Genomic DNA, 21,269 nt, shown 5'->3' with positions numbered 1-21,269 from the left:
ACATGCCCCAAATTTCAAAATATCAGTTGAACAGTCTGCACTTACAAGAGCAAAGAAGAGGAGATTAAGTGATAAGAAAAGGGTAATAGAGGCCTGATTTTTGGAAGCCATGTCAACAAGCTAAGGTTAGGCCTAATTAATTACGCAGTTTAATTGATGATTGAATTCATGTGCTAGAAACGATGGCTATTTATACTAGTTGAATATTGCCTATTGGTAGTGCATGGCTTTTAAAATATTTAGGATTTGATTTAATTAATACTTAGTACCTTAATTACATATTTCCTGCACATGCTACATCTATTATAGAATTACATGTAATTAGTGTTTATATATTTAATTACAAATTCCAGTTATACATATACATTCTTTTTTAATTCAAGACATCCACTCACGTTTTCACTTAACGCTTCTGCCCCTGGACAAGATCCCTTTTGTCCGTCACATTTCTAGACCTGTGCACATTCGTACTGAACTTAATTCCCAAGCTTTCTGCAAGTATACATTTTTTTTACCACGTTTTAATGTCAACATAGAATTTGCATGGTTGTTCGAGGTTTGATTGGATAGCTTCCGCATGATATCTAATTAATTTAACATCCGAACTAAATTTATGGTTGCTGCTATTCTTTTTTTCTATTATCTTCACTAATATATTTCTCCTTGTATACATGCATTTAAATGTTTTACTTGTCAAGGGTTTTATATATGGAAACAATCTAACTTCAAGGTTGTCAAGGTTTTGGAGAGGTTTTCGTTTCATTTCTTTTAGCTTTATTTTTACATGACACGAAGTTTATAAAATTAAGAAAAAAAACTTTTGAATTAAATAGATAAAAATTAACAATATGTCAAATGTATCAAAATGTCAGTAAAAAATTAAGATAAATGAGTTGCTGAAAAACAGAAGAGGAAAGAAGTCATTCATTTTTAATTGAATTAAATTGGAAAGTAGGTCAAACAAATTGAAATGACATATATTTCCACTTTCAAAAGTCCTTATTCTAAAATTAAGGAGTGAGGTGTTTGACCAAGATTTTCAGCAAAAGGTGTTTTATTGAAAAAACAACTTTATGAAAAGCACTTATGTGAAATACATATACGCAGATCATACACTAGTCCATTAATTTGTGGAGGTAGAAAGGTTATTTCCTTGAGTCACTCTGCAACAAATTCATGTACAAAGAAGAAGTTAGTGAAGAAACTATATATAGCACGTAAAATGTAAGTAGCGCAAAGTGTACCAAAAAGACTCAAAACAACAATATAATAGTGTGATAATCGAAACACGCTAAACAACAATAATGCCACTAGTACAATGACAAACAACAACCATCCCAAGCAAGACCTACACTATACCTTCTAACCACTATCTGAATACATGTCATACATATCCTTTTATCTAAAGTCATATCCTTGGACCTAAGGTTGGACATCTCTTGTTTAATGTGTTTTTATTTTTATAATTTGGTCCAGAAAGATATTCAATCTCAGAAGCACTTAAATCAAATATGAAAACTGATAAATGAGAGGTTCCATTATATTGAAAGAGCAAAATGTAATCAATAGCAATTGAATAGTATTCTTTAAAGTGGTTCCGTCCATGGTTGAGTCATTTGGTCCCATTTGAGTTTCACAATAATTTAACTTGTTAGATTGCTCCGGTGGCAACCTCAAGGAACACAACATCACGGAAGAATGTGAACTCCCTTGACATAGTCGATGACTGGACACAAATCGACCTTGCAAGAAAATCAATTTTTTTGTCATCAATAGGATCAACTAGTGTTGTTACTTATGCTAAACAAACATAATTCAACTTTTTTGATTTAAAAGTCAACAACATTTCAAGTTCATATTCCTAATTAAGTTCAATTTATAGTAAATTCAAGTTATAATTTCAAATTCAAACTAGTCTTAAAATCACAAATTCAATTAGTTATATATAAACTTCAAGTTTCAAGTTCAATTAGTTCTAAAATTCACAACTTAAGTTCTAAAATTTCGCAATCATTGAAGATTGCTAACGTTTCACAACCTTAAGTTCTAAATTCCTAAAAAAAATTCAAGTTCTCTAAAGTTCACAACTTATAGAATTCTATAATAATTTAAGATTTCTAACGCTCAAAACCTTATTAAGTTCTAAAATCCTATAAAAATTTAAACGGAAAAGGGCCTAAAATATCCTCGCAGTACTGAAAATGGTACAAAATTACCCTCCATCCACCTACTGGCTCCGAAATACCCTTCCTACCCACCTATTGGCTGCAAAATACCCTTGTCATCCACCTTTGGGTTCAAAATTGATCACTTATTTAACGGTTTTCAATTTAAACTATTTAAATATTTTTTTAAATACGGCGCTCAACTAGTTGTTATGATTTAACTTATTTGTATAATTTATAAATCAAGCCACTACTCACCCATTAATAATTAAATCACACCAAATTAATAAACTCGTCACATTATTAATGCAACAACAGGAATACTGCCAATGAGTGTTTTTAAAATTTTGAGGCGAAAATAGAAGTAACTATCATACATTCAAGTGTCTAACTAAAAATTATCGATAAACTTAAAAGTCTGACTATGTCCATTTTAATTATTCATTTGTCTCAATTACGTGATGTTACTTCATAGATAACTTCTTTTAAAAATAGTATATTACATGTTTTAAAACAAATCATAAATATTTATAAAATTATATTAAAAAAGTGCATGAATTAATTTGGGATGTACTACTTCTTTACCCTTTAATCATAAATTTCGAATTCAAGTTTGAAAGAGAATTATATTGAAATTGTCCTCCTAAATAAGCGGCTCAACCTATATTTGATTGGGGCTTTGATTCGATCTCGATTAATTTTGGATCATCTTAAGGAATCTATAATTTTTTCGTATTTTAGTAGTGTTTATGACGATTTTGATATTATAATTTGTTTATTAATTTGGTGGGGTTTAGTTAGTAATGAGTGGATAGTGGGTTTGTTTATAAATTATATTAATAAATTAAATTATAATCAATAGTTGAACGCCAAATATTTTAAAAAATATTTAAATAGTTTAATTATAAAATAGTTAACTAAGTGGTCAACTTTGAACCCAATGGTGGATGACAAGGACATTTTGGAGCCAATAGGTGGATGAAAAGAGCATTTTTGAACCAATAGGTGGATGGAGGGTACTTTTGTACCATTTCCAATACTTCGAGGGTATATTAGGCCCTTTTCCGAAATTTTAATTCTCTAAAGTTCACAAATTCAAATTCTAGATTCCTACAATAATTCAAGATTTCTAAAGTTCAAAACCTAAAGCTCTAAAAACCTACAAAAATTCATGTTCTTTAAAGTTTACAACTTAAAGTTCTAAAATCCCACAAAAAAATCAAGTTCTCTAAAATTAACAAGTTTAAGTTCTAAAATTCTATAGTAATTCAAGATTACTAACGTTTCACAACCTAATGTTCTAAAATGTTACAAAAATATTTCAAGTTCTCTAAAGTTCACAACTTAAAGTTCTAAAATCCCACAATAATTCAAAATTTCTAACTCCCACAACTTAATAAAGTTCTAAAGCTATTTATACATAAACTTCAAATTCAAAACTTTGCTAGTCATATTCGAGTTCTAAGTTCAAGTTAACAAATTCAAGTGCAAACTAATTGCTAAACTTAGTTATATATAAACTTCTAATCCAAGGATTAGTTATATTCAAATTCTGAGTTCAAATTCAAGCTCTAATTGAATTCAAGTTCATATAATCTCTAAAATTGTTAGGTAGACATGAGTATGTATTTTAAAGACTGACAAAAGTTGCATCATGGAACTAGTATTTAATTAGAAATTTCAGTTATTAAAGCCACATATAAACCTAATTCCCACGCTTTCATCAAGTATAATACATTTTTAGTAAATTGAAGCCATCCTCCAACGCTTTCAAGTCAAAACATAAAATGCATCATCTTAATTGAGAACTCAAAATTTGAACCCTATAAACTTAGTTGCATGTCAAGACAAACTTCATCATGATATTGTACTCCGATGATTAACTGTTTCATCTTAATTATTTATTATCAAATGGAAAAAAACATGTAAATTGGAATAAAATGAGCTCATCTTTATTCTCAAAATTATTAAATGGATACTGTTCAACATCAACAGTATATTTTTTACTTCAGACTTTAACTATAAATCCGCAACCGTTGTCATTGCTTGTTTTCGTAATGGTTCCATTTTATAGTTGAGTGTGTAGAAAGACAAAAAGAAACAATATTATAGCTTTTGTTAAGGATTGTGGTCCCTACTATCTTTTTCTTCTTTAAAGTACATGGAATACATTAACCACTAGGAACCAAGTACACATGGGTGTACCTAGGGGTGTCCCGAGTTCATGTGAACTTATGTTCTTCTTTCAAGATCATATATAGTAGAGTTATAGTTTTAAAAGGATACTTAAATATAGATATGACTCGCACTCAAAGTAACATCTAATGCGATGATTGTAAATCAATTGTACTTGATTATAGTGATTGTCCTTTAGCTAAGCACACTAGACATTCTATTTCTCATTCGACTAGTACTTTTAATTAGGTGTTTGAATTGTCGCACCTAGATGTTTGGGGACCATACTATTTAGAAACATTTGATGGGAATAAACATTTTTGGAATATAGTCGATGATTTCTCCCATATAACTTGGATTTTTTTGTTGAAGTTTAGGAGTGATGTATAATAGTATTATGATCCACTCTCAATTCCAGACTGTTGTTAAAAAAAATTAGATCGGATAATGTTGTTGAATTTGTGAATGCTGATATGCAGTTTCTCTTCAAGGAACTTTGTAATTTGCACCAGAGAAGTTGTGTCCATACGCCTCAGCAAAATGGTGTAGCTGAGAGGAAGCATCTAAATTTGCTTGAAGTAGCTCGATTCCTCAGATTTCAATGACATATCCCCTTATGATTCTGAGGTCATTGAATTCTTACTACAACTTATGTAATTAATAGATTGCCCTCAGCAGTCCTTGGTGGCAAATCTCCTTATGAGTTGTTCTTTGGAATGAAACCTATTCTTAGTCATCTCAAGACTTTTGAATGCTTGTGCTATGGCAGTGCCTTTCCTAGAGTGGACAAATTTTCTTCAAGAGCAGTGCCGTCAGTGTTCATGGGTTATTCTACAACCACCAAGGGCTACATATTGTTTAACCTTGCAAGGGAGAAATTTTATGTTAATATGGATGTCATGATGATTAATTTTCCTGGTCTACTGAACCTTTATCATCGAGTGACATTTCTCCAATGGATGAGCCTCCTATTACATATCCTCCTGTCTCTTTGGTACCTGATCCTGTGAGTCTAGTGCCAATTACTGCAACCTTTCAAGATGTACTTCACCAGTCACCTACCACTATTTATGTTCCCATATTTATTCCTAATCCTTCGCATCCAAGAAAATCACACAGAGTGATAAAGTCTCCTCTTTGGCATGTTGATTACATTACTAAACAGTCTGCTACTAATGTTTCCTATCCAATCAATGCATATATACCGTATTCATAATCTATTTCTCCTGCTCATCAAGTATATCTCAACTCCTTATCTAATATACGGGAACCAATGTCCTATCGGGAGGCTATTCAACGTAGTAGATGGGTTGAAGCCATGAATTCTAATTTACAAAGCTCTTGATCTTAATCACACTTGGGACCTAGATCATTTACCCCCAAATAAGGTTGCTATTGTGTGTAGATGAGTTTATATGGTAAATCTGGAAGCTTTTGGTGAGGTGGAGAGGTTCAAGGCCTGGTTGATGGAATAAGTCTACAACCAACAGGAGGGTCTTGATTACCATAAAACATTCTCTCTCAAGTGTTCAAAATTTCCGCCGTGAGAGTTGTTTAATATCATCATTGCACAACATAATTGGCATGTTCACTAGTTGTATGTGTATAATGCATTTCTTCAGAGTGATCTCCATGATGAGGTTTATATGCAGCTTCCTCGGGGATTACCAAGTCAGGGGGAGTCTAGCATAATAGTTTGTAGACTTGTTAAATACTTATATGGGTTAAAACAAGCTAGCAGACAATGGAATTTGAAATTGTCTAAAGCTTACTAGTCACTCAAAATTGCTTGGATCACTCACTGTTTATAAAGAAGAAAGGAAGTGATATTATCATCACTTCGGTTTATGTAGATGATATGCTACTATTAGCCAATAATATTATATTTGTTATTGAGAAAACTAAGGCATCCCTACATAAAGCCTTCAAGAGCAAGGATTCAGGAACACTGAAGTTTTTCTGGGAATGAAGTTCCATAGATCTTCCAAGGGAATCCGTGTGAATCAGAGGAAATATGCTCTTAGGATCATCTCAGAGCTGTGAATTGGATTTGTAAAACCTGCCTGGACACCTCTAGAGGTTAATATAGAGCCAAATATACATGATTTTGATGAATTAATGCAGAAAATAGATGATATGCCAGAAGATAAGATTAAATACCAAAAATTTATTGGGAAAATGTTGTATTTGACATTAAGAAGGTCTGATATAGCCTATGTTGTACAAACACTTGTCAGTTCTTAGAACTACCTAAACAATCACATTAGGGTGTAGCAGTTAAGGTCATGAAATATATCAAGAGAAATATAGTTAGAGAGAATTGAGGATTTTATTGAGTAGCCTGTAGGTCTCCAATTCATTAACAGTTTTTTGAATCATTCGGACTGGGCCTCTCGTCCTAATACTAGAAAGTCAGTTTCAGGGTTCATAGTTAAACATGGAAGATCATTAATTTCTTGGAAATCAAAGAAATAAAGTGTAGTATCAAGAAGCTCAGCAGAAGCTGCGGACATACATCAGCATGGCCAAAGCAGTTTCATAGGTAGTATGGTTGAATGGTTTAGTGAACGAATTGAATGTTGCACTACAAGTTGCAGCAAATTCGGTGTTTCATGAGCATACTAAACACATCGAGATAGACTGTCATTTAATCACGTAGAATCTACATGAGGAGCTTATCAAGACAGTACATGTAGGTACCAAGGATCAATTAGCAGATATTTTAACCAAGGGATTGCCACGACCACAACATGAGAACCTAGTAGGCAAGCTGAATAGTTTCATACCCTTCCAGCTTAAAATAGGCATAACATGATAAATTAAGGGGTAAAGTAGTCATTATCAATGATAGATATTACAATTAGTTAGTTAGTATTGCTGGAAACGGACAGGAACAGTGACAAATACATTGTGATGTAACAATACTCGTTCATTCTGTCTTCTTCATTCACTCAATAAAATCTCTCATTTCTCTTCTTAGATTAAGTTTCTCCAATGAGTAGTGTTAATGGAGTTTGAGTGATAATAAAGTACAGAGTCATCAAGGATAATCTCTCGTTATGAACTAGCTTTTGGGGTTGAGTTAGGCCCAAGTGTCATACATCAATAAATCAATTTTCGTTTGCGATTAAATGTATCTAGAGAAATGAAAATGTTCTATGTAAATTTAGCCGGAAAAAGTATAAAATGAATTTGTGGTTACGAACAATGTGAATAAAAACAACATTCTATTTATTGAATTGACATGTCCAAAAAGGTAAAGATTCATGAACATGAAAGAACTAGTAAGTAAGTAAAGTGAAGTGATGAAGCTGCGTTTATATACATGCAAAACTTGTTAGTTTTAATAATTCAGTTTAGTAAATTAGAGTTCTATTAGAAAATAAATTCTTATCTGTTTTATTTGTCCTAGTATTTAGGAAGTAGTTTAAACGTGGGTTGTTACCTAGGTTTTAGGAGAAAATCGTGTTGGATAGTTACTATATTTTAGCTTAACGTTTACTATATTTTTGCTTATTAGAATGACTGCTTCGCAGTTTTTTTCAGTCAATAAAAAATTCTTTTCTATCAGTCCTCTCTTCTTCTCTATTGTGATTTACTCACAGAACAATATATCTCTGGAATTTGTTTCTTTCCTATCAGTGGTATCAGATCTGCAGGTTAGTTTCAAAAAGAAAATAGAGAGAGATATTGTGAGTTTATGACTTTAGAGAGCAACTTCGTGCAAGCAGCCATTCCTCGTTTTGATGGTCATTATGACCATTGGAGTATGCTGATGGAAAACTTTTTACGGTCAAAAGAGTATTGTCAAATTGTCGAGGATGGCATCGGCGCTCCAACGAAAGTCGAGGCTTTGACGAATGCTCAAAAGATGGAGTTCGAAGAACGAAAGTTGAAAGATTTGAAGGAAAAAAATTACCTCTTTCAAGCTATTGAGCGTCCTATCTTGGAAACTATTCTTTGTAAAGAAACTTCCAAGGATATATGGGACTCCATGAGAAAGAAATATCAAGGCACTGCTAGAGTGAAGTGCGCACAGCTTCAAGCCTTGAGAAGGGATTTTGAGACTTTGGAGATGAAGGAAGGAGAGTTTGTAATGAGTTACTGTGCTAGAACGATGGAGACTAGCAACAAAATGCGATTCCATGGAGAGAAGATGAACGACGTCACAATTTTTGAAAAGATATTGCGCTCTTTAACGCCGAAGTATGATTATGTCGTTTGCTCCATTGAGGAGTCAAAAGATATAGATGAGTTATCGCTTGATGAATTGAAAAGATCCTTATTGGTACATGAACAGAAGATGAACCGAAATTCAACTTCTGAGGAGCAGGCCTTGAAGGCTTCTACTTTTATTTCTTCCAATTCTAGAGGAACGGGTAGAGGTAGAGGAAGAGGAAGAGGAAGATCAAATCGTGGAAATAGAGACGGAGGCAACAAAGAAGGCTGTGGAAATTTTAGAGCTAATGACTACGGTAAAGGCAGAGGAAGGGATTTCGATAAATCCAAGGTAGAATGTTATCGCTGTCATAAATTTGGTCATTATCGTTCTGAATGTTATGCTAGGCTGCCTGATGAGAAACAGGAGAAGTCATATTTCGTTGAGAACAAAGAAGGAGAAACTTTGTTAATAGCAGTTCATGTTGAAAAAGAGCCTGACCAACAAGCTCTTTGGTATGTGGATACCGGTTGTAGTAACCACATGACTGGAAAAGTGAAAAACCCATCATGGTTGTGGCATTTTCGATATGGTCACTTGAACTTTTGTGGCTTGAAGATCCTTCAAAGGAAGAGTATGGTGACGGGGCTTCCTGAAATTGTTGTTCCCTCCCAAGTGTGTGAAGAATGTGTTGTTGGCAAACAACATGGCTCTCAGTTTCCGAAAAGTAAGTCATGGAGAGCCAAAAAGGTATTAGGGTTGGTACAGTCAAATATTTGCGGGCCAATAACACCAATCTCAAATGGAGGTAAAAAGTATTTTATTACTTTTATTGATGATTATTCCAGGAAGACTTGGGTGTATATTCTGCAAGAAAAGTCGGAGGCCTTTAATGTATTTAAAATCTTCAAAGCTCGTGTGGAGAATGAGACTGGAAGGACTGTTAAGAACCTTCGGACAGATCGCGGAGGAGAATACTGCTCTAAGGTATTTGTTGATTTTTGTGAGACTAGTGGCATTCGAAAAGAGCTCACAACAGCATATACACCGCAACAAAACGGTGTGGCAGAGAGGAAGAATAGAACCATTCTCAATATGGTTCGTAGCATGCTGGATCGGGGAAGAGTTCCAAAGGAATTTTGGCCGGAAGCAGTGAATTGGAGCATTCACATCTTGAATAGATGTCCCACTTTTGCTCTTCGAGATGTTACACCTGAGGAAGCTTGGAGCGGAAGGAAACCGGCAGTAGACCACTTTAAAATTTTTGGGTCTATTGCTTATGCACATGTCCCAGAAGCAAAAAGAAAGAAGCTTGACGATAGAGGTGAGAGATGTGTTTTTCTTGGTGTTAGCGACACATCCAAGGCGTACAAGCTGTTCAATCCTTTGACAAAGAAATTTGTGACCAGCAGAGATGTCGTTTTTGATGAAGAAAACACTTAGGAATGGAGTATGGAGAAGTCTACTCCAATTGTTTTTGATACTGGAGCCGAAGAAGTAGCTGCGATGCTTTAAAGTGCAGAGAATTCAGCTTCTACAGCTGCTGGAATTCTACCAACTGTTGCTGAAATTTCACCAACAGCTGAAACTGTACCAGCAAATTTAGAAGAAACTGATGCAGCTGAACAGCCTCTTCGTCGTGCTCGCAGAAGGCCCGCGTGGATGACGGATTATAAGGTAACAGGAATTGATGTTAATGAAGATGTTTCCCATTTTGCATTGTTTACAGATTGCGATCCTACAACTTTTGAGAATGCTGTCAAAGAGGAGAAATGGAGGACAGCTATGGATGACGAGATTGATGCTATTGAAAGAAATGGAACCTGGGAGTTATCAGATCTTCCGAAGGGGCAAAAATGTTGGAATTAATGCATCAATTTTTAGTCTCCCAAAATTGTCTCTTAGTTTTTCAAGAAGTCTTTTTAGAATTTCGTAGTACATGTATCTAGTAAATTGTGATACATGTATTTAGTTATTTGTGCAAGACTTTTTGTTTTCTATTTTGAGTAGTATAAATAGTGATGTAGTTGATGATTGTAATCATCTCAAGTGGCCTTAAGTAGCCTACAATAAACTTGAGCATTCTCTAAGGATATTATTTTCCTTCCATATTTCCTACAAATTGTTATCAAGAGAAGGTTTTCGTTCTTAATCTGGGGTTAGGTGAAGAAAAAAATATGGCATCCAAAACAAATGAAGGTGCTGATTCTTCAGTTGTTCTTACTCCATTTTTTGATGGAACTGATTTTGAATACTGGAAGATAAGAATGAGAACACATTTAAAAGCTGAAGGTTTGTGGACTATTGTTGCAAATGGCTTTCAAGAGCCAGAAAACGATGGTGATCTTACAGCAGCAGAGATGAAAAATCTTGAGGCTAAGTATCGTCAAGATGCAAAAGCCTTGAGCAACATTCAAATGGGAGTCTCAAGAGCATATTTTGCAAAAATTGCTACTTGTGAGACTGCAAAGGAAGCTTGGGATTTTCTGGAAACTGAGGTGTATGGTGACGAAAAGGTACGCACTATAAATCTTCAAACTCTTAGAAGAGAGTTTCAAAATTTAAAGATGATAGAATCTGAAAAAATTGATGAATATTGCACAAGATTCATGAATATTGTTAATGAAATGAGAAATCATAGTGATACAATTTCTGACCAACAAGTTGTGGAAAAGATTCTAATTAGTGTCACAGAAAAGTATGAGTACATCGTTCCTATCACTGAGGAGACGAAAGATCTTTCTAAGCTTTCCATCAAAGAGCTAGTTGGATCATCTCGTGCACACGAGAAGCGAAGATTTTTTCGTGAAGATAAACCCAAAGAGACGGCTTTCCAGTCTAAAATAAATAAGAATTCTCAAAATTTCTCAAAAAATCATCAGAAGAAAAATCACAAGCCAAAAAAGAAGCAGGATCATGATGTTTCTTCCAAGAAGGTTGAATAAAAAGGTGAGAAAAAATCTAGTCTTTTTTGTAAAGTTTGCAAAAAGACTAATCACAATGCAGAAAAATGTTGGCACAAAGGCAAGCCCCAATGTAACTTTTGTAAAAAGTTTGACCATGTTGAAAAGGATTGTTGGCACAAGAAACGGGAGCAAGCAAATTTTTGTGAAAAACATGAGGAAGAAAGGGAAGAAAATCTTTTCTTTGCTTCTAAGTCTGATGCTTCAACAAAAAGCAATGAATGGTATGTTGATAGTGGTTGTAGTAATCACATGACTGGAGATGAAAAAGCTTTCCTCTCAATTAATAATAGTATCACTACTAAAGTGAAGATGGAGAATGGAGCCTTAGGTTATGCGAAAGGTAAAGGTACTATTTCGATCAACATGAAAGGATGCGGTAACCAAATTTATGATGTTCTTTATGTTCCTGACTTGGAAGAAAATTTGCTTAGTGTTGGTCAACTCATGGAAAATGGTTATTCTCTTGTGTTTAGAGATAATTATTGCAAGATTTATGATAAAATTGAGCAAAATCAAGTCATTGTTGAAGTAAAGATGATAAAAAGAAACTTCCTTTTGCAATTTCATTACAATGCATTAAAAAATGAAATTGTAGATGATTCATGGCTTTGGCACAAAAGATTTTGTCACTTGAATTTTCATGGTTTAAAGCTTCTCAAGCAAAAGGACATGGTTCAAGGCCTTCCTAAGATACATACTGAGGTGGATACATGTGAAAGTTGTAAAATGGGAAAGCAAAATAGGAAGTCTTTTCCAAAAGGGGTGTCTTGGAGAGCAAGTGTATCTCTGGAACTAATTCATACCGACATTTGTGGACTAATGAAGACTCCATCTCTTGGAAGTCAAAGATATTTTCTAATCTTTATTGATGATTTCTCAAGAATGACTTGGGTTTATTTCTTGAAAGAAAAGTCAGAAGCATTTGCTACATTCAAGAAATTTAAAGCCCTTGTTGAGAAGCAAAAAGGTTGCAGCATCAAAACCATTCGCAGTGATCGAGGAGGTGAGTACACAAGTCGAGAATTTGAAGAATATTGCAAAAATGAAGGCATTCAAAAGCAACTTACAGCACGGTATACTCCTCAACAAAATGGTGTATCTGAAAGAAGAAATAGAACAATTGTTGAAATGTCCAGAACTATGATGAATGAGAAAGGGCTGCCAAAATATTTTTGGGTAGAAGCAGTGCATACAGCAGTTCACATCCTTAATCGGTGTCCAACAAAGGCACTAAAGGACAAGACACCAGTTGAAGCTTGGAGTGGAACCTTCTGTAAGTCATTTTAAAATTTTTGGGTGTATTGGTTATGCTCATGTACCTACTGACAAAAGAACAAAATTGGATGAAAAAAGTCAAAAATGTGTCTTTCTTGGTTATAGTGATGTGACAAAAGGATATAGGCTTCTCGATGTCAAAACTAACAAACTTGGTGTTAGTAGAGATGTTATTTTTGATGAAAAAACAACATGGAATTGGGAGGATAAAAAGATAGAGAATACTGCTATGATATCTTCAAATCAAGAAGAGGATGAGAGAGATGAAGATGTCTCTCAAGGTGGAGAAATCCCAGATTCAGATAATGAAGAACCGCCTCCAAGAGGAACAAAAATATTGAGTGACATTTATCAAAGATGTAATTTTGCCGGTGTTGAGCCAGAAAATTATGAAGAAGCAATAAAGCATGGTGTTTGGAAGAAAGCCATGGAAGAAGAAATTAGAATGATTGAAAAAAATAATACTTGGGAGCTTGTGGCTCTTCCTAGAGAAAGAGACGTTGTAAGTCTAAAATGGATTTATAAAATCAAACTCAATCAGGAAGGAGATATTCAAAAGCACAAAGCAAGGTTGGTTGCTAGAGGCTTCACGCAAAAACCAGGTATTGATTTTTATGAAACTTTCTCTCCAGTTGCTCGTCTTGAGACAATTAGAACTGTAATTGTTGTTGTTGCACAAAAGAAATGGAAGATATTTCAACTTGATGTTAAATCAGCATTTCTGAATGGAAAACTTGATGAAGAGATTTATGTTGAGCAACCTCAAGGATTTTTTGTTCAAGAGGGAGAAGAAAAGGTGTATAGACTAAAAAAAGCTCTTTATGGGTTGAAGCAAGCTCCAAGAGCCTGGTACAATGAAATTGATATATACTTTTTGAAAAACAATTTTCAGAGAAGTAAAAGTGAAGCCACATTGTATGTGAAGAAAGAACATGGCAGCATTTTCATTGTTTGTCTCTATGTTGATGATTTGCTCTTTACAGATAATGATGTAAAGATGATGCAAAATTTCAAACAAGATATGATGCAAGCTTATGAAATGAGTGATCTTGGATTGCTAAATTATTTCTTGGGCATTGAAGTTTCTCAGGTGAAAGAAGGAATTTTCATTTTTCAAAAGAAGTATACTAAAAGTATTCTTCAAAAATTCAAAATGATGGATTGCAGCTCTGTGGCCATACCATTAGCAGCAAACGAGAAGTTTAGAAGAGATGATGGAGAAAAGAAAGTTAATCGCTCACTTTTTAGGAGTTTGATTGGAAGTTTTCTATATCTTACTTCAACAAGGCCAGATATTATGTTTGCTGCTAGTTTATTATCCAGATTCATGCAAGAACCAAGCCAAGTGCATTTTGGAGCTGCAAAGCGTGTTCGACGCTACTTGCAAGGAACAATGGATTATGGGCTAATGTACAAATTTGGTGGAAATTTGAACCTAATTGGTTATTCTGATAGTGATTGGGCTGGAAGTATATATGACATGAAGAGTACTTCTGGTTATGCTTTCTTATTTGGATCAAGCATTTGTTCTTGGTTATCAAAAAAGCAAAGTGTTGTTGCTCAATCCACTGCCGAAGCAGAATATGTTTCAGCATCTAAGGCTACTTCTCAAGCTATTTGGCTTAGGAGAATATTTGAAGACATTGGTGAAAAACAAAAAAAAGGGACTATTCTATATTGTGATAACAAATCAGCAATTGCAATTGCCAAGAATCCAGTCAGCCATGAAAGATCAAAGCATATTTCCATCAAGTATCATTTTATCCGAGAAGCACAAGAGAAAGGTAAAATTCAGTTGCATTATTGTCAGACAGGAGAAAAACTTGTTGACATCTTCACCAAAGCACTTCCTAGAGAAAAATTTTGCTATCTTCGAGAACGCATTGGAGTTATCAAGAAAATCCATTAAGGGGGAGTGTTGGAATTAATGCATCAATGTTTAGTCTTCCAAAATTGTCTCTTAGTTTTTCAAGAAGTCTTTTTAGAATTTCGTAGTACATGTATCTAGTAAATTGTGATACATGTATTTAGTTATTTGCGCAAGACTTTTTGTTTTCTATTTTGAGTAGTATAAATAGTGATGTAGTTGATGATTGTAATCATCTCAAGTGGCCTTAAGTAGCCTATAATAAACTTGAGCATTCTCTACGGATATTATTTTCCTTCCATATTTCCTACAAGAAAACCATTGGTGTCAAGTGGGTCTATAAGACAAAATTGAAAGAAGATGGTGAAATTGACAAGTATAAGGCGCGATTGGTGGCTAAGGGATACAAGCAGGAGCATCGTGTGGACTACACTGAAGTGTTTGCTCCAGTCACAAGGCATGACACCATTAGAATGGTAATTGCCTTGGCGGCACAAAATTCGTGGCCTATCTTTCAATTGGATGTCAAATCAGCTTTCCTACATGGATACTTGGAGGAAGGGTATTTATTGAACAACCTTCTGGTTATATTAAAATTGGAGATGAGCATTAAGGTATACATATTGAAAAAGGCTCTCTATGGACTAAAACAAGCTCCACGAGCTTGGTATAGTCGCATTGAGGCTTACTTTCTAAAAGTTGGTTTCCTGAAATGTCCATATGAGCACTCTCTTTTTGTTAAAATTGGAGAATCTGGGAAACTGCTCATGGGTGTTTATATGTTGATGATCTTATATTTACTGGGAATGATAGTGCCATGTTTTCTGATTTTAAGAAATCTATGATGGATGAATTCGACATGTCTGATCTTGGTAAGATGCACTATTTTCTTGGTTTAGAAGTAGTGCAATCTGATGATGGTATATTTGTTTCCCAAAAGAAATATGTGCGGGAAATTTTAAACCGATTCAAGATGAAGAATTGCAATTCCGCCGATACTCCAGTTGAGTTTGGCCTGAAGCTAAACAAAGCTGGAAGAGGAGCTAAGGTAGACAACACACTCTACAGGCAAATTGTAGGTATTTTGATGTATCTTACTGCCACAAGGCCATACATCATGTATGGTGTAGGTCTTATAAGCAGGTATATGGAGAGCCCGGCGAAAATTCACCTGCTAGCTGCCAAGAGAATCCTTCGCTACTTACAAGGAACTAAGGATTTCGGTTTGTTCTACAAGAAGGGTGAAAAATCTGATTTGATTGGTTTTGCTGACAGCGATTATGCAGGTGATCAAGACGACAGAAAGAGCACTTCAGGCTATGTTTTTGTGTTAGGCACAGGGGCTGTTTCATGGTCTTCCAGGAAGCAAAAACTTGTCACTTTATCGACTACTGAACCGGAATTTGTTGCTGCTACAGCCTGTGCTTGTCAAGCTATTTGGGTGAGGAAAATTCTTGAAGAACTACAATTCAAACAAAAAGGAGCAACTATAATTTTCTGCGACAACAACTCTGCCATTAAGCTATCGAAAAATCCTGTTCTACATGGAAGAAGAAAGTACATCGATCTGAAGTATTGTTTCCTGCGAGATCTCAATAACGAAGGAATAGTAGAGCTGCAGTACTGCCGAAGTGAAGATCAGTTGGCGGACATTTTTACTAAACCTCTCAGGTCTCTTCCTTTCCAAAAGCTGAGGAGGTTGATGGTCATCAACACAATGGAAGAGTTCAAGAAGCTGAAGTTGAACTGAAGCTTGAGAGCTTTCAGTTTAAGGGAGGGTGTTAGTTTTAATAATTCAATTTAGTAAATTAGAGTTCTGTTAGAAAATAAATTCTTATTTGTTTTGTTTGTCCTAGTCTTTAGGAAGTAGTTTAACGTGGATTGTTGCCTAGGTTTTAGGAGAAAATCTTGTTGGATAGTTACTATATTTTAGCTTAACGTTTACTATATTTTTGCTTATTAGAATGACTGTATCACAGTTTTTTTCAGTCAAGAAAATAATTCTTTTCTATCAGTCCTCTCTTCTTCTCTATTGTGTTTTACTCATAGAACAATATATCTCTGGAATTTGTTTCTTTCCTATCAAAGCTTACTTATTCTGAACAAGAGGTCCATCGATAAGATAATAATTTTCCAATCAACAAGTGTAACCAGTAAGATAATTCTTTCCACAGACGTTGAGAAGGATGTTTAGAGAGAGTGGTATATCCAAATGAATTCCCAGAATATCTGCTTTTATGGCTGTGCACAAGCAAACCGCGGCCTCTAGGTCCACCAGTCCCCCAATCAAACTACAGAATGACGAAGTTGGAGTAGTCCCGATAATTATACCCACCAAATCATTAAGTATATTAGTACATGCCCCAAATTTCAAAATATCAGTTGAACAGTCTGCACTTACAAGAGCAAAGAAGAGGAGATTAAGTGGTAAGAAAAGGGTAATAAAGGCCTGATTTTTGGAAGCCATGTCAACAAGCTAAGGTTAGGCCTAATTAATTACGCAGTTTAATTGATGATTGAATTCATGTGCTAGTAACGATGGCTATTTATACTAGTTGAATATTGCCTATTGGTAGTGCATGGCTTTTAAAATATTTAGGATTTGATTTAATTAATACTTAGTACCTTAATTACATGTTTCCTGCACATGCTACATCTATTATAGAATTGCATGTAATTAGTGTTTATATATTTAATTACAAATTCCAGTTATGATCAAAGCCATAGCTTCCCACGTTTTCATGTAAAGCTTAAGCTTCCGCCCCCGGACAAGATCCCTTTTGTCTGTCGCATTTCTAAACCTTTGTGCGTTCTTACTAAACTTAATTCCTGAGCTTTCTGCAAGTATACTACATTTTTTAAAAAAAATTAAAATTGATGCCATCCACCCACGTTTTAATATCAACACATAATCTGCTAGATATCTCGACTGAGAACTCTAAAATTGATAATAACTACATGTCAAGAAAAAACTTGATCGATCTGCATACTGTATTCCAATCATTAAATGATTCATCTTAATTTATTATCAAATGGAAAAACATGTAAATTTTAACAAAACGAGCTCTTTTTTTTCTCAAAATTATTAAATGGATCTCTACTATTTTGTTTGTTCTTTTAACATGGCATATATCGACCATTAGGAACCAAATACACAAGGGTGTATCTAGGAGGGTTTACCGAGTTCAAATGAACTCATGCTCTTTTATGAGATAATAGGTATAGTATTATTTTTTTAAATTATAATACTTAAATATAGATGAATGAATTCACACTCAAACATCTAACGCGGTTATGATTGGATGCACCTCTAAGTGAGGTTAGAAATTTAAATCCCCGAATGTGTGTGGATTGACTAGGAATATGAGGATTCTCCTCGCACAGTATACACAAAGAAAAGTGAGTATAAGGGCATTCTGAATTATTAAGAAGAATGTACTAGTAAATTGGGGCATAATCATGAATTCTAGAGTCCAAGAAAATATTTAAGTAGTGGAGGAAAAACTCGGAGGGGTAAGACTAATGAGAATTGTACTTTTTTTAAAAGAAAATTTACCAGTAGATAGTGTCTAGCAGTCTTTTATTAAACATAAAAAGTATCAATAGGGACAAGTACAAGCAATGGGGGCTAGATTTTACCTTACTAATCCTAATAAAGTACCTAACTTCTGCTACCTGACAAGAATGAAGACTGTTGGAATTATGACCCCCTTTATTCTGTAAAGGAACACGTACTAACTACTTGTTCTTTACTGTTGGTGAGTTCTGATAAATAATTTCGTAAAATAATAATTAGTTCACAACTTTGTATTATTTATCTCAACTCTAAACTACACAAAGATTACAAACCTAGGTAATCTACGTAATTATATATAAATTCTAATTCCTAGGTAAGAAATTATAAACTCTAATCTCTAGCTATCCAAGATAAAATTTCCCAACTTTAAGTCTCCTACCGTCCGTCAAGTTTCTTCAACTTGTTAGACTAATCCTACACACACACTTGATTGTAATCAAAACTCTTAACTACAACCTTACAACTTTATCCTCACAAACTCGCAAGACTCCCCAAGTAAATCTCAAAACTCTTTCAAATTTTTGATCGTGTTTTGATCTTCTCTCTATGTAAGTGTGCATTTTTCTCCAGCGAAACTATCGCCCTATTTATAGATTTGAACTTTAATCCAAAACCTATTTCAACTAGATATCCTACTTGTTAGAACAAATGAACAAGAACGATAAAATTACAAGGAATACAAAATATTTGGCTTAGAGGCACGTTAATACGTTTCTTGAAGATAGTTGGAGTCTCTCCCACGAGCAATTGGAAGAATAAATAACAACTCTATCTTCGGGATTCAACTAAGCCACAAAACAAGTAGCATTCAAGAATGTTGCTCTTCTATTCTTGAGTTGGTGATTTCACCTTTTGATCAATGTCTCACAAGTGTTTTCAAGGGAAAGTACTTTTGTTTGAATGCTTATCTTTTTCAACCAAAAGAAACTCAATTTATAGGATAAAAATTTTTGCAAGAAAAAGATTTTTAATTAATAGAATTTATTAGGTTCATGAATTGGAAACAAAAAACTTGTCTTTCAAAATCCCATAACGTAGAATTAAAAAAAAATTTCTTGCAAATGTTTATAACATAGAATTAAAATAAATGAATGTTACAACTCACATTCATGTATTTGTTATTTCAAAATGTATGAATTTGTTTCAAAATTAATTGAAACACTAACTCTTACAATCCCCCACTTGTTTCAAGAAATTTTATCTTTAAAAAATCCAAAAAATATTTTAAGGCATTAATCTAGCAACATGCATCAATAATGGTGTCTTTTGGACTTGAACCATTAGCTAGTGAAGTTTTTTTCTAAATAATTGACTACTTAGTGAACAAATCTTGAACTAAGTGCATCATTGAATGAAGTTAGAAAAATACTCCACGCATATCACTATGTTCCGGTGAAAATCGAAATCCTTTGACACCTTACGGCCATGTGTCCTTAATTCTTTATAGCCAAGTGCTTTAAGATTTTCCTGTTAAAATCTTATTGAAGCGGCCTCCACTTCGCACTTAGTGCGGCGAATTCATCAAGAGTAACTTTGCATACTCCGACCAAATAGTCTATGAACTTCATTAAGAGAAATTAATCTCATCCTCCTTTACACAAAGTATCGGTAAATCCATCAAGAGTATTCCTACACACTCCAATCGAAATCGATTTATAGACTTATTAAGAGAACATAATCTCATCCTTCTCTTCAGTAGGAATATCGGGAAAAAAAGTTATCAAGAGTTTTCTTACTAACTCCAACCGAGATAGGTCTTATAAATTTATGAAGAGAAAGGACTCTTAATCATGCACATCTACTTATTTCATTTTATTTTGAAAATGAGAATTTTATTGATGTGCTTCACAATTGTAACTTTACTTGTTTTTCCCTTTGAACCCAAGATTACATCATTAGGTAGAGTTACCATAAAGTACAATTAATTTACAACAGGCTTTATTCCCATCCCATTACAAGTTTCCACCACTAACTCTTTGCCTAACCCTTTACACAAAGGATCCGCTAAATTAAATCTGGACTTCACATATTGAAGCGATATCACGCCTTCCTCCAATAATCTCCTGACATGATTATATTTGAGATGAACTTGTCTCGACTTGCCGTTATAGCAGTCACTTGAAGCCCGAAATATAGCAGCTTGATTATCACAATAGATGGTTAAAGGTGGTATTGGCTTACTCCATAAAGGAATATCTATCAGCATTGATCGCAACCAATCAGCTTCTTCTCCAGCAGAAGACATAGCTATAAATTCAGACTCCATGGTTGAATGAGTAATACATGTTTGCTTCTTTGATTTCCAAGAGATCGCTGCTCCAGCCAAAGTAAAAATCCAAGCAGTAATAGATTAAGAGTCATTCGGATCAGAATTTTAAGTAGCATCACTACAGCCTTCAAAAACAATGGGAAATGTAGAACATGCAGGCCAACATTAATTGTACCCTTCAGGTATCTTAAAACACGAATTAAGGCATTCCAATGTTCAACTCCGGGATTACTTGTAAACTTTCTCAAAGTTCCTACTGCGTAACCAATATCCGGCCTGGTACAAAGCATGGCATACATAAGACGCCCAACAATCTTGAGAATATGTCAGCTAGTCGAGAACATCACTAGAGTTCCGCATTAGTTTGATGCTCGGATCAAATGGTGTAGGAGCAGGTTTGTCATCAAAGTGACCAAAACACTTTAGAACATTCTCAATATAACTTGATTGAGTAAGAGTCAAGTCATTCGCTGATCTTATAATTTTAATACCCAGAATTACATCAGCTTCTCAAAGATCTTTCATTTCAAATTGAGAAGCTAGAAAAATTTTTGTGTCTTTGACTCTTTCAATATCAGTTCCAAAGATCAACATATCATCTACATAAAGACATATTATAACACCAGATTTTTCTTGAAATTTGCTAAATATACAAATATCACCACCATTGGTTGAGTAGCTATTAGAAATCATTACTCTTCTAAATTTCGCATTCCATTGTTCTGGAGCTTGTTTTAATCCATAAAGAGATTAAGAAGCTTACAAACTTTGTGTTCTTGACCAGGAATGACAAATCCTTCTGGTTGTTTCATGTAA

At 34.3% G+C, this 21,269-nt stretch overlaps 1 protein-coding gene across 1 annotated transcript; it reads right to left on the bottom strand.

Annotated features, from left to right (window-relative positions):
* Positions 1 to 16,744: 16,744 nt before the first annotated feature.
* LOC107013481 (14 kDa proline-rich protein DC2.15-like) lies at positions 16,745 to 17,120 on the bottom strand. Its single transcript, XM_015213385.2, has one exon. It carries the CDS (start codon positions 17,072 to 17,074, stop codon positions 16,745 to 16,747), a length of 330 nt encoding a protein of 109 aa, XP_015068871.1. The 5' UTR covers positions 17,075 to 17,120.
* Positions 17,121 to 21,269: the final 4,149 nt, after the last annotated feature.

The sequence above is a fragment of the Solanum pennellii genome, chromosome 3 (genome assembly GCF_001406875.1).
Source record: "Solanum pennellii chromosome 3, SPENNV200".
Lineage (NCBI taxonomy): Eukaryota > Viridiplantae > Streptophyta > Magnoliopsida > Solanales > Solanaceae > Solanum > Solanum pennellii.
The sequence above is the reverse complement of the archived record's forward strand: the minus strand, read 5'-3'. Positions and strand labels throughout refer to the sequence as shown.

Excerpts from the sequence above, each read along its gene's own strand:
- LOC107013481 (XM_015213385.2), bottom strand. The coding sequence starts at position 17,074 with ATGGCTTCCAAAAATCAGGCCTTTATTACCCTTTTCTTACCACTTAAT.